This window comes from Marmota monax, unplaced genomic scaffold, assembly GCF_021218885.2.
Source record: "Marmota monax isolate L192 unplaced genomic scaffold, Marmota_monax_Labrador192_F-V1.1 WCK01_AAM20220418_F8-fsc00118, whole genome shotgun sequence".
NCBI lineage: Eukaryota > Metazoa > Chordata > Mammalia > Rodentia > Sciuridae > Marmota > Marmota monax.
In genome coordinates this window covers 2,990,464-3,005,837 of record NW_026695231.1, presented here as the reverse complement: position 1 = coordinate 3,005,837, position 15,374 = coordinate 2,990,464, and the positions used below count along the sequence as shown (strand labels likewise).

The 15,374-nt window shown below is 34.2% G+C and overlaps 1 protein-coding gene across 4 annotated transcripts in view; it reads right to left on the bottom strand.

Annotated features, from left to right (window-relative positions):
- Positions 1–15,374, bottom strand: part of Kctd3 (potassium channel tetramerization domain containing 3) — a 51,233-nt gene that overhangs the window by 19,862 nt on the left and 15,997 nt on the right. For all 4 annotated transcript variants that reach the window (XM_046438451.2, XM_046438450.2, XM_058577044.1 and 1 more), the window contains 2 exons: positions 13,716–13,906; positions 5,034–5,149 (listed from right to left, as the gene is read on the bottom strand). In XM_046438451.2, the coding sequence (XP_046294407.1) occupies positions 5,034–5,149; positions 13,716–13,906 (307 nt within the window). The remainder of the gene's footprint in view (positions 1–5,033; positions 5,150–13,715; positions 13,907–15,374) is intronic.

Genomic DNA, 15,374 nt, shown 5'->3' with positions numbered 1-15,374 from the left:
TGAATGACATTTTTTCAGTCTTCATTTTAGGGACTGAGGGAGACCTTTAAAAAGATTCAGATTTTTGCAAGATACTCAATTTCTACTTTCCCATGAAGCCATGTTTTTATTGCTAAAATTCTAAGCCCTAGAGCTTTTATCTTGATACATGGGATGCAACTATGCATAAACAAATAACTTAACATTTAAATAAGTGCAATATATAGTTTTAATATTTGTACCCAGTATTTTTATAAGCAGAAAGGGGAGAGAAAAGCTTGCGTCAGCTAATTCAATTATCTTACTGTAAATTCTAAGTAAATATAACATACTAAGACAATGGTCACTATATAATAACAGATACCTAAAAATCAATCCTCTCCCCCACTGAATAGTGGGTTCAGAATTCCAATGCTCACCTTATTCCTATTCCTAACATGCAAGGATTTGTAAACCCTATTAATAACACAACATTTTTGATGTCAGTGCTAGAAATGCCTTATGTTGCGAGAGAAGCTAAATCAAATGAGCTTTCCTAATTCTTGTCCATTCTAACCCATAAGACCATAAAAATCCAATTCTTGGTCAAGAGCCAATATTTCCTCCTCAGTCTCTACTGTTCGTTTAGAGGACAGGCTCTCAGTGAAATGACAAATTTAACTGAAGATCTCTAGTCCTCAAAACGGACACAAGGAGAGTTTTGATCCTTTATACAGGTTTTCTAGGATTAGCTTCCTACACTGTTTTGAAATGAGAAAAAAATATACATAATCTATGTTTCCAAAATATATTTAAAGTTAAACTCAATGACTTGGTAAATGTTATCTAAAAGTTACTATTCTTCTATGTAATTTAGCAAAGACTTAGTATCTGACATCACTAATGACTTTTTTATTATTAATCTTTAGAATAATTGTGAGTTTGTGTGTGTATATTGTGTGAAGGAGGAGATTATAAAAGGGAATAAGAAGCTGAAATCTTTCTTTAAAGTTATTCTTACCTAAATTAGATTTGTTATAAAAACAAGTTTCACATTAGCTTTTAAGCTTAAGTACACACACACACACACACACACAAAGTATATCAGATTAACACACACACACACACACACACAGTTAAGTGGTTTATCTGATTCAAATACTTTAAATCAATCTGGATTATACATCTAGAATAAAAAATGCAAGGTTTGTCCTGTATACTTTCTGTGTAACTCATGGGCAGAACAATTGCTAAAGGTCAAATCACAACTTATTCAACTAGTGTTACAGCAGTCATGGGAGTCAGCCTCCGGTCAGAATTGTCTGTTGAGATCTGCATATCAGAAGCTGAGATTTTATTACATTCCATCTCTGCAATGCACCATAAAGAAATTCAGTTAACTGGGTCAGAAGGCTTGTTTGCAGCATGAATGGTCAACTTTCCCAAGGTCTTCCTGAAATATGTAACAAATCTACTTTGTCAGATACAGTTTTTAATTCATGCATACACCAAGCAAGAAGCATCAGGTTATATATGGGATCAAAAAGTTTAAGCCTGCCTATCCACTTTGAGGATACTAGTACAGGATTCAGGATCTTAAAGATATTAAAACCTTAATATATAGTTTCAAAATGTTAGTAAAAAATAAAAAAGGTAATCAAGAAGCATGTTACTTTATGAACCATAAATATATTTTAGCACTTTTATGGCAGACAGTTTAGTTTTTTTTCTCCCCGCCATTAAAACTGAAACTTGGCATAATTAGCAAAGTAACCCACCTCAGAGAACTTCCACAAATCAGTAAAACTCACGTTCTTTAAAGAAATACCACCAGCTAAAGAATCCTTCTGATCAACTTCTCTCTACCATCTAGAGTAGTCCTTGGCTCATTATTTTTATGCTGACAACCAGTATAATGCTGTGCCAATGCGGAAAGTCCATTATAGCTAATCTTTCTTTCCACAAACATGACTTCTATATCTTCATTGAAAATGAAACCCAATTTCCCTGGGACTGTGATTCCTTTAATTGGAAATCATTCGTTTTTCTCACAATCTCCCCAGTATCTCAGAGTTGTAAGTTCTCAAGAATGTTTCTTCATAACCTCAACTTTCACATCACAACTCTGCTCAGAATGTGCTTTTCAGATCAACCTATCATCTTTACTAAGAATCTTGGTGCCTGGATCAGTTTATTTTTTCTCCCATTCTCTAGTACTTGATATCCTGGCACCTATTGATATTCCTTACAGTTCCTTGACCCCAAATGCAATATGGTCACTCATCAGTATCAATGGGGGACTGTTCCAAGACTCACAAAGATACCAAAATTCTTGGATGCTCAAATATAAAATGTCACAGTATTTACATACAACATACATATAACCCTCCCATATACTTTAAATCATCTCTAGATTATGTATATACATATAAATAGTTGTTAAACTCTATCTTTTAGAAAAAGTGTTAAGGAAAAATCTTTGTGCATGTTCAATACAGAATCTCTGTACATGATCAATACAGATCCAGTTTTTCTGTTTTCGAAACTTTTAATCATAGATGGTTGAATTTGTAGATAAAAAAAATCAATGGAGATGGAGGGTTGACTGTACTTCTATCTCTAAGTCAGTTGAACAAATTAAACTGGCTTTATCATTGAGACCTGCACCAACTCTAAAACTTTAAATTATATCTTTGATAATAACCCCCTATACTTCCAACAACTCTATTTCTTGTAAGTCATCAATCTGCTTATCTTTCCTCTAGTCCTTTACATCACTGCATCCTTTTTTGCCTACCAAGCACTTCCTTATTACCATCTTTTGATCTCAGTTTCAGTTACCTTGGCATTTTTACAATCTGTCATTCCCTGGCATGTGGTATCCACATTAATAAAGCTGTTATGATTTAGGCACAAGGTGTTACCCAAAAGTTCATGTGTGAGACAACGAAAATATCTTCAGAGGTGAAAGATTATGAGAGTTATGACTTAATTAGTGGATTAATGCACTTCAATGGATTAACTGGGCAGCAACATAGGCAAGTAGAATATGGCTGGAGGAGGTAGATCACTGGCATGCCTTTGGGATTTCTGTTGTCCCTGGTGAGCTTCCAAGTTGTCTCTGCTTCTGTGTTGCCATGTCCTCAGCTGTTTTCTTCCACCATGCTACCTCATCTTAGGCCCAGAGCTATGGATTCAGCCATCTACTGACTGAGACCTTTGAAATCATGGCCAAAATAAACTTTTCCTCCTCTTTGCTGTTTTTGTCAGTTTTTTTGGTCACGGAAATGCAAAAGATGACTAAGACAAACTCAATCCTAAATCAAGTAAATACTGTTTTCTTTTCTCTTGTTCTGAACACTAATGGAAAAACTCTTATTATCCAGGTCCACTGCAGATACACAATTTATAATCTATGATACATATTTCCAATGTGTTTCTTTTTACTCTTTTCTCCTAAACTATCACAGAGAAAGACAAGTCTCTACTCTCTATTGGCCCAATCTCTCTGGCTGTGCTCCAGATTCCACACATTCCTGACTTTTGTGGGACCAAAAATCATCTCCATTCTTTCAATCTTCAGGAGCTTTCTCTGCAACTTCCCTCTCTGGCTATAAGCATGTCTTAAGCATCTCTTAACCAAGAGAAAAAAATAAAATATAGCACCAAGCTGCTGCTGCTTCTTTTTTTCAATCTAGCCTTAATTATTGTCATTTTTGTTTCTGGTTTTCTTTTTCACCACACTTCTTGAAAGATAATTCTGAATTTTCTGTCTCTTTTAGTTCCTCAGTTCTTGCAATCTGGCTTTTTCTCACCAAAACCTAATTAAGACTTATTTGCAAATGATATCCTACTGCCAAAATGAATTTCCTTTCTCAATTATTTCATATGTGTTCCCCTTTGAGTTTTAGTTCCTCTAGAGTTTTCTGTTCTTTTATATACCTTTCTCAATGAAAAATGTTATCAGTTCTTATCTTTTAAATTACCAAGGAGGTAATAAGGGTTTGGAATTTATTTCTAGCCCCTTCTTCTTTCTAAATTTCAAAGGAATATTCCCAGCTATCCTCTGAACACCTGCACTTGGATGCACATAAGAATTGCATATTTTTTATTTCTCACATTACCCACCAATATATATGTTTCTCTGTCCATGTTCTCTATCAATTTAAAATAGTGCTAGCTATTCAACAGTCAAAACTGAAAAACCAAAACTAGAAATACACCTTTCTTTTTGTAATTTCCCAGCTCAACCACATTTTGGTCCTGTCATTTTAGAAAGTCTAAGAAATGTTTTTCAAACAGATTCACCTTTGCCATCTTTGAGACCACTATCATTAGCTGGGACTCTGGTATCCTTTTGCAGGATTCCTGTAGTAGACTCCCCATGGTCTCCAATCCACCTTCCATTTTAGCTACCAGTATTGATGTTCTAAACCATGGATTCTTCTGGAGAGTCCTTAATTTTTTCTCTTCAGAGTTATGTAGTAACCGTTTTTTAGTCTTATCTTCTTATTCTTCTCAGGTACTTCAGAATATTTAGCCTACCCTCTTCTCTGAACAGGTCATATATTTTCTTTCTTTCTTTTTGGTACTGAGAATTGAACCTGGAGGTGCTCTACAACTAAGCTACATCCCTAATCCTTTTTATTTTTTATTTTGAGACAGGGCATTGCTAAATTGCTGAGGCTAGCCTCAAACTTGCCATCCTCCTGCCTCAGTCCTGAGTCACTGGGAGTACAGACATGCATCACCATGTCTAGCAGATCACATGGTCTCATACAGATCTGTGCTTCCATACAAAAAATGATGTTTGCCTGGACTACCATGTCTACAACATGAAAGGTAAAAGGAATCCAAAGAAATGAAGAAGTGCCAAGCCAGTTAAAAACTATTCATTTTCCAAAGTAACATATTTCTTAAAAAAAGTAAAATTTGTATTCAGAAGCATCTAAATATATTCAATATTATGTATAATAAAAAACAGTATGTAGTCTACAAGGAAAAAAACAAATGCATGACCAGCATAAGTTTCAGAAATATTTTCATTTCTGTAATAAGCTTCAGTTAAAACTAACCTGCCAGTGCTGAGTGACAGCATTCCACACTCCTACTTTCCCTGTATGACTCGTGGCCACCAACTGGTTACCAATAAAGAAGAGGGCATCTACAGGAACACCAAGGCTGAACACTCCTTAAATGACAGAATAAATAAAGAGGTTAACCAGTGACCATGTTTACAATTAGCCAAAACCTATATTTAAAACATCTTAAAGATGACTAATTTAAATCCATTCTCTTTTATATAAATTAAGTGCTAGACTCAGAGATCAGAAATACAAACATGATAAGCTCTTAAGAAGTTTATAGAACTCCTTAACCAAAGTATGCTCCAAGTCATCTCACACTGCTATAATATCTCATTATCTGGAGCTGTGGTTCTTAATTCTATCTGATCATCAAAATATCCTGGCAGATTTAAAGTGAACAAAATAAAAAGGATCTTAGGATCCATGCTGGACCCAATAAATCAGAAAACCCACTGCATTTTTATATCTATAGGAAATTTAAATGCAGCTTGCTCATGGACCTGATATTTGGGAACCACTGTTCTGAACAAAAACCTGGCAGTTTCAATATCCAGAATTTATCTAAAAATCTGGAAATAAGTCACACTATACTCAAACATTCAGGCCTTTTACTCAGAGCTTATTTTAAACCTGTTTCCAAGCATTTCAATTTCAATTTAATTAATTTGAAAGACATTACAATAGGCCTTGGAATTAAAAAAAAACACAAGACAATGAGAAATTATTAGGAACTTACAGTGTAGCAGAGAGAAAACTGCAAATAACCAACTATAATATAATGCAAAAATAATAATAGAATACACAGGGTACAGTAATATCCAGAGGAGTAAAAATGAATAGGTAAAGGGTCTGAAAATATATCTTAGAAAAGAAGCCTTATGAGAGTTGGGTTTGTGAAAAGGTTAACAGAAGTTCAACAAATTGGGCAACTAGGAATGGGTAAGCCCAAGGAATATGAGGGAAGGGAAGAGGGAGTATAGGAGAAGGAGGTTGTAAGGAGCAAATATTCTATATTAATATCAAAAGAGACAAGAATGGCTACGCAAAGAATTCTAAGCTCACTTTGGAATGGCATATATGCCCTATACAATGTCTATCTTTAGTAGAGCACTACACTAGAGTCAGGAGAACCTGGGCTGATCCTCTCTCAACGTACTTTTGTGTGCCACCTTTCTGGCTCTTACTTACCTCACCTACAAAACAGAGTCCAAGTTAAAAGTCTCAATACCATTTTCACCTTAAAAATGTTCATAATTCAATTCTAGCACTTAAAAAATATTATCTTAATTATCTGAAAAGCAGCTATGAGAACTATCTTTTCATTTAATAATGCTATAAAACAAGTCTTACCTATAAAATATTGTTTTATGTCTTTATGCTATTTCAAATATCAGTTTATTTCAAAAAAGTATGCATATATGAACAATTTTCTCAGAATTTAACTGAGGAAAAAAAAAAAAAGACACAGAAGGCCTTGAAGAAGGGCTGGGCATGCAGCTCAGTGGTAGAGCACTTCACCTAGCATGCATAAGGCCCTGGTACTATTACCAATACTGCAAAAATATTAAATAAATAAAAAATAAAAGGCCTTAAAGAACTCACGGGAAAAAAAATAAATAAATACAATTGCAGTGCATTTTAAAAGCCTAAGCTAAAAAAGATTACCAACTTCTTTCAAATCAGTGCTAGGTATTCTCTTTTTGTTCAAGACTACACTACATACAAGACCAGCGGCACTCAACATATTGAAAATTCTTAATCAATTTTGAAAAAGTTGGCCATCTAGCAGGAAGAAAGATGACATATACTAGACAAAAAGAAAAAAAAAAGAAGACTGGCAAGTGCTAGGAATATTTCTACATATTTTTAAATTTAATTAATTTCTATACATTAAATAATTTAAATTAATTTCTACAAATTAATTAATTTTATACGTTTTAAATTTAAATTAAATTGTATGTAAAAGATATTTACATAAACATACACATGAATATACCACCTCAGTCCAACCAGACAACCTAAAAGACAGAACAAAATAAAAACACAAAAAAAAGGCTAATAAGCCCTTTGATCAAAATTGGTTAAAAAAATAAACCTCTCACTTCAAAGCAGAAAGTAATTATCTTACATTCTATACAGTTTTAGAGATTATCACATCATGGAACTTTAATTTTGATGCCAAACAATTTTTCAAAATATGTGAAGCTAACTATATTCAGTCCTGTGGTCTATGTAAAAGGCAGAAATAAAAAGAGGAAACCAACTAGCTTTTATTACTCTACAGAACGATGAGGTTCTGGGAAATCAAGGAAGATATTCTTAATGGTCTCATGAAATTTAAAGTGTCACTCCTGCTTAGGGTCAAGAATTCTGACCACTTCCATAGGGAAGACAGGAGTACAAATAATGACAAGTTCCTGTCTTAACAGGCCTGCTCAGTAAAATATTGCTTGCAGCAGCAATCCAGAAGTGCTGTTATAATGAAGGGAGTTCAGTCTCTAGGAGAGCTCTATCATGGATCCACCAGCCCTAACTATTTTCTCTGGGTGGTATTGTCAAGTTCTGAAGAACATTTGTAACAACCAAATGGTTTCTTTTACAAGGCATGAACAAATCACTATTATACCACCTCACACCATAGCTACCTATCATGTTATCCTTTGAAAACAAAGTTGAAACAAAATCTCCTTCATTTATTGCTATATTAGAAACTGCAACTTGAAAAAGCAAAAAATAAAATAACAACTGGTCTCCTTTCTGTATAATTACAAGGGTTTTTAATTTCAAAACTGTAATATTAAAATTTGTTCTGAGGTTGACAGGTAGAACTTACGCTGGAATAAATTGTACCCAATCATTCCTCACTTTGAAATAAACACACAAACAAAAACTAGACAAGACCCATCAGCCAGTGTTTTTAGGCACTGGACAACAGGCAGTGTTGTACTTGAGAGATGGGAAACACACAAGAAAAGCACAGGAAACTGTGCCAGGATGGGAGTGGGAAGAAAGTTACACAGGGGTTTCCCTAAGGTCCTGGCTCCTTACTAAGGCCAAACTGCAGCTGGTCAGGATGAGACTCCCAAGAATAAAAGAAAAGGGCTGCTATAGGAAGAACTGAGAGCTACTAGAGATCTGAGAGGTCATATGTGAATTACAGCTCAATGAAAGTGGTTATCCTTTGCTGTACACCTCAGGTTAAGACTACAGAAAGGCAACTTTTAAAAAAAAATTAAAAATAAAGATGAAAAAGGCTACCTACCCGTAACAAAGCTTGCACGTGCACACACACACACACACACACACACAAGTCTAATAGGATCAAAACAATCCTCCCATAATAATGTAACCACTTGCCAAAACAAAATCCACATTTTTTAAAGGAAGGCAGCATAATCCATAAACCCTATATAACTTATCAGGCACATGTGCAAGACATACTCAAAATATCCTAAACATGTGAAGAGCCAAGAAAATGTGACCCGAAACAAAACACCTGGGTATTGGAATTACCAGACAAAAGCTTTAATCAAACCATTAATATGTTTGTTAGATTTAACAAAGAGGGAACATAATAGCCAAAAAGATGAATCTCAGCAGAGAAACAAACTATAAAATAGAATTAAAGGAGTAATTCTACAACTAAAAAGTCAAACCTTTCAAATGCATACTCACTAGAAAGGATTAATTATAAATTGATTACTGTAGAAAACAGGCAAAAGCCATTAAAAGTAGATAAACAGTGTATCTAGAAAACAGAAACTAGTGGTGGGGCTGGGAGACAAAGCTTCACTGACCTGTAGGCCACTATAAAATGTTCTAATATCAGTCTCAAAAGGAGGAGGTTGAAGGAAGAAAGACATGGGGGAGGAGGATACAGGCTTCCCTCAGTTATGTCAATCAAATCTAGAATATATAAAGAATGCTTAGAAACCAATAGTAGGACGACAACTTCATAAAAAAGAAAGTCAATACTTTAGGACATTTCTGAAAAAAAATATACAAATGGTCATTATCACATGAAAAAGTGCTGAGCATCATTTGTAATCAGGAAAATGTAACTAAAAATCACCATTAAAATGAGAATTATAGCATGACTGTATGCTGATGAAATGATTCAACCCAGTAGGAAGCCTGTATGATGAAGAAAAGAGTGGGGATAACTACTAGAACAATGTCCTTGAGTAGACAAGAGGAGTTAGAACCAAGTGCGCAGTTGGAGAAGTTGGCTTTCGAGAACAGAGACAATTTAATCACAGTTAATAAATGGGCACAATAGAGATTGTAAGCACCAATACACACAGATGAGCAGATATAATACTAAGAACTTACACAGAAAATCATTTTTTATTTTCTCAGTATGAAAAGAGAAGGTGTTGACTACTTAGGAAGAAAGCAAAAAGTATAAAAAATCTATGAGAGTCACAGAGAATTGACAAGAATAATACAAGATTGTTGGGTAGTTTTAAAGGCTCACTTAACATTAGTGCTTTGTGTGTGTGTCCCATGTGCCCATTTCTTTTCCTAGCAGTATTTAGCCACAGAGATAGAAAGGTGGATCTGGCCAAGGTTTGTTTTTTCCGGGTTAAGCAAAGTGAAAAAGAGATCCCACTGGAGTTAAAGGATTTTTACATTAGAGAACCAGAGCTCATAACTTCAAAGGAGGAAAGGATAGTGACCCAAATGGCAGATGAAGACTATGTTCAGTGTAGCTACAGATGATATGAGACTCAAAACCAGGAACAGGGGAAAGGAAGCTGGGAGGAAAGGTTAAGGAGAATGGTCTAGAACAGTGATTTTCAAAGTATGGTCTGAGGAACACAGTTCCCTTTCCGGAAATGTGAGAAGTTAAAAACTTTTTTCATGGTAATATTAAATAATTATTTGTCTTTTCTTTACTCTTATTTTCTAAGAGTGTATGGAGCTTTCCAGAGGCCACATGACATGTGACAAAGTCACCAGTATGACAACTAGCAGAATCTGTACATGTATTTTTATTTTTTTCTAGAATTATCTATGAAGGCAGGTTAAGAATACAACTATGTAAGTTTCCCAAGATTTTTTAACTGTTTCTAAATACTTATACTGTGCTCTTCCTGTCTATCTTTAGTTTTACCTGTCATACTCTCTGTAACCTCATTATCTTCTATTGCATTATTATTTTGAAATCCAAGGTTTCCTTGCACCCACAAAGAAACACAAGAAATAAGTACAGTCGTAGCTGCATAACACTGTTGTGGTCAACAACAGACCACCTATGTGACTATTTTCCCACTAGCCAGGTACAGCAGTGTATGCCTGTAATCCTATCAATATAGGAGGTTGCAACATGAGAATCTAAAGTTCAAGGCCAGACTCAGCAAGTCCTAAGCAAGACCCTGCCTCAAAACAAAAAACAAAAAGGGTTGGGGATATGACTCAATGATAAAGCACCCCTGGGATAAATTCCCAGGACAAGCCCCCACTCCCTCCTGACACCCAAAGACTAACATCTAGTAACAAACTAGTCATCTTAGTTTGTCTAAGTATATTCTATGATGTTCACATAATGCCAGAATCCCTAATGACACATTTCTCAGGACATATCCCCATTGTTTAGTGACTCATGAGGTATATATTGATGTTGTATTCTTTAACATTAGTATAAAAAATGTTCTGAAACTTTTCTAAAATTTTAAATTTAACTAAAACTGTTCAAAATTTGATATTTTGTTTTTAAAAAAATCTAGTTTTAATATATATTCTTTCTCATAGTGATGTATCATTTGCTTAAAATAAGAAAATTAGAATATTCACCTGCTTGACTCATAGCTGCACAATCTCAGTCTAAAGACTTAACAAAGAAATAAACTTGACATATCAGAATTCTTTGATTTAGAGAACGAAGGACTCTAAAAAAATGTCAAGCCAGGCATGGTGTCACACTCCTAAAATCTCAACAGCGTGAGAGGCTGAGGCCAGAGGATCATAAGTTCCAAGACAGTCTCAGCAATTTAGCGAGACCCTGTCTCAAAATAAAAAATAAAAATAAAAAGGGCTGAGGATGTGGCTCAGTGGTTAAGCACCCCAAGATTTAATTTCTGGTACAAACAAAACTGAGCAAAACTATAAATACAAGTTTTAAATATAAAAATCATCTCTCAACTTTACAGATACTAATAACTTAACCTAATTATATTTTATACAACACAACACTTGAATAGCTTGTATCAGTTGCAGGTTCACTGAGGCCAAACAGGGTTTAAGGAAAGAAACTCTTTAAGAGCTGGAAAGTTATTTGCTATAGACTTTCAATTAGAATTGGAAAAGGCAGTAAAATCTCTTACAGGGTAAGTTATGGCATGACTCTGGCTAGAGAAATGCCATCCACCCATTCTGGGAGACTACTAAAAATCTTGAACAGATGACAATGCTCAATGACAAAGCTCTAGATGAAAAATCAGTCTAAGAAATCACAGCACTAACACTTTTAAGTGATACTAACTGCTTCAAAATAAATGTCTGAAAGAGGTAATATCTCATCTGCAAAATTCTATCTATGTCTTACAAATAAATAGATACAGACCTTATGTTTTGTTTGTATTTACCTGGTCTCAACATTAACTAATCATTAAAGATCTTTTACATGAACACAAAATATAAGCCATGCTGAAACATCAAAGTGTTGAAAACTTATGAATCTCATGGCTTATTCTAGAACATCTGTGTTGACGCTTTCACTGATGATGTAAATCAATGCTGGGTATAAACAGCAGGCAACCTAGTACAAATCAAGGCAGTGGCACTAATCTGTACTAGTGGTCATTAAAATCTCTGCCACAAATTTTCAGGGAAAGAAAAAAAGTCCAGTTTAACTCATAAACATCCTTTCTAAAGCAGTAAAAACTTGTATTGATTAAATTCCAATTTTAAATATGTCTTTTTAATATTATGTAGAACTAAGAACTACAGATATAGTTCATCTTGATGCAGATTACAAGAAAAAAACTTCATAATTATGAAGCTAAGAGTAACACCACCTACTTTTTTTCCAATTGAATACAATTTTTATTTGAAATGATGAATAACTGTAGCTATTCAGATATGGGTAAAAAGCAGAACTTTCCTCAAAAATGAACAAAGTAAGCCTATTATTTCAAGGAAAAGAAATGATGACATTTGCTAACTATGATTCAATTTCAAAAGTATCAAGTGAACATTAGTACTCTGAAACTTTGCCACAGAATGTATGACAACTTCCCAAAACAGAGTTCAGATATGTGATCACTGATAACACTAAGGATTGCAGATTTTTGACACTGTGTAAAGACAGGTATCAACATTTGGCAGGTCTACATAAGTCAGTAAACCAACAGTTTCCAAGTGACCAACAAACAATGTACAAAATCAAGCCTGAATAAAAGATCCATTCAAAGTATAAAACAGACCTATGGGTTTTATAGAATATGGAAAGTGAGATGGTATCATTTCAGAATTTTGGAACAAGATCCAAGAATATTCAAAATGGTCTGAAAAGATAATAAAAATGAGTTTTTTCTAACTACATATGTGTGTAAAGCCTATCTTTGTATACTTTGATCAAAACAATATATTGGCAGGCCCAATGGTACACTCCTGTAATTTCAGCAACTCAAAAAGCTGAGGCAAGAGGATCACAAGTATGAGGCCAGATTCAGTAACTTAGCTAGACCCTCAGCAACTTAGTGAGATTCTGTCTCAAAAATTTAAAAAATGGACTGGAGATGTGGCTAGGTGTTAAAATACCCCTGCATTCCATACCCAGTGCCAAAAAAAGGTAACATGGCATACTGAATGGAGAAATATGTATCAAAATTAAAAAAAAAAATTACAGAGGTTTTTAAGACCATAAATGAAGCCAGGCACAGTGGTACACACCTATAATCCTAGCTACTCAGGAAGTCAAGGCAAGTTGGAGGACAGGCTAGGCAGCTTAACACGATCCTCTCAAAATAATAAGGGGATGGGAATGTAGTTCAGTGGTAGAGTACACCTGAATTAATTCCCCAGAACCCCAAAATAAACACACAAACCAAAGCCACTCTCCTCACAAAATTTTGTTTTAGAAAACAGTTATTTTTCATTAAAAATGTTACTTATATTATCACACAGGGATATACTACTACTATTTTAATATTTATAAATTTTTAGTTTTAATTTCCAGTATGGTAAATACTGCATAAATGGTAATCTACACAACGACTTTTTGTGGTCCTAAACAACTTTCCAAGAGCCTGATGGGGTTTCGAGAACAAATATGTGAGAATTTCTGGTCTAGAAGTAACAATGATGAATAAGAAAGTAATTTAACTCATCTTCAAGCCCCGTGAAATAACAGAGTAGGAAAAAAACAGCTACCATGGAGTAGAACTCAAGAAAGCAACATTCTCATAATGCAGCCACATTTCAGTTGGAGCAAACTAAAAAGATGCTCCCCTCTTTTCTAAAGCATCAAATTTCCCTCCCTCTTTACCATATCATTTCTTTCACACCAAGTAGTCCGCTTACTAGTGGGCCCTGGAAAAAAATGGTGAGGCAGCTCTAGCTAACAAACAGTACATGTTAGTTTTCATACTTAGGGTCAACACCTCCTAAAATTAAAAAAATATTACATGTGCAGGTGAAATGCAACAAAAACAAGAGTCTTCCTACCAATTTCACTTCCACTTCCCCCATCCTGAACACTCCACAGGATGATGCTGCTCTCTGAGGCAACAGCAACCATTTTGTCTTTGTCTCCATGTGGACCTCCAACTACTTTTGCATTTAGAGCCACTCGTTCAATAGTCCAGTCTAAATAGGGGCTTGTAAACACTTGTTGCCATCCTGAAGATTCTTTGATTCTGTAAAGAAACAACAGACACATAAGGAAGACACATAATGTTGGCAGTTAAGCAAACAGATGTACCAATGAATGTATGAAAAAAGCGAAAATAATCACAGCTACCTACCCATCTTTATATTTGTTAAATAAAAAATGTTTCTGAAGTACCAGACTATCATCGATATATCTTATATTTACACATTTAGGGCATATAACCACTTTAAAAGATATTAGAATCTATATTTTACCAAAGAATAATTTAAGAAAGTCCTTCAAATCACTTTGAAAACTTTTTTTTTTAAGCTTGTTATATCTTTCACATTTTTCCCACAAAAAAGAACTATTATCATTTTCTATGGGTAGAAATGGTCAACAAAAATCAAAATTTTAAAACTATTATCATTCCTTTGAGTTACTAATCAGGCTTTTTGTTTTATTACCATTACTAACTGAAATGACATTCACTGAAGCTATTTTTCTTTCTACTTCAGAAACAGTCTGTTCAAACAAACTAAGAAAAGAAAGCGTACCACATAATACCTCAGTAATTAAATGAACCAAGAATGAGGCTTTGAAAACCCTCACCTGCAGACTAATTCTTGAAGGTCTACTGTTGAAGGACTATGATTCCCCAGATGTAAACTAATGTGTTCTTTAACATTTAATTTCCCTGATAAACACCTGGCAATTTTAATATTTTTTCCCTGTACAACCTGAATTTAGGTCTTTCATATATATATATATATATATATATGGGATTATATAGTAAGCCGCCACACATTTAGGGCCTAAAGTTAGTTGTGTGATTATGACAATGACTTGAATAATTAAATACCTATTTTTAAGCAACACTAAAAAATAATGCAAACAAAATTGCTATTTTCTCTTTGTCCTACTTAAACAGACTAAACAGAAGATGAAGGGGAAAAAAAGTCCCTTTACATGCCACCTGACATATTCTTTGGAAAAATTAAAAAGGGAGTTCTGGGGGCATACCTTAATGCTAGAGCACTCAGTATGCACAAGGCCCATAGGTTGAATCCTTAGCTAAAAAAACAATAAATAAAATTTAGATATTGATAAACAATGGTCACTGAAAAACCTAAATAAAAACATTTCAATTTTATTTTCCTTTAAATGTGTATACTAAAATAATACCATTATAATTCATAAAGGTACCTATTTAGCCTTCTTAATTTGAAGAATGATAGCTTTCCTTAAACTTAAAGCAATATTGAGAAGAATTTACCAAAATTTCCTAAGCATTTTAAAGTCTGTAATTACCATCTTCAGCCACCAGATGGGAATCATGCTAAGATAAACAACTGAAAATAATTATCTAATATTTTCTAAAAATTGATAAAACATTGAGGAATGAAATGTAGATGTAATTTGAGACTTTCAGAATGGGCACAAAGCAGGAATTGCTAGCACTTCAAGAACAAAAACAGCATACTGTATTGTGATGTATGCTGGGTTCCTACTAA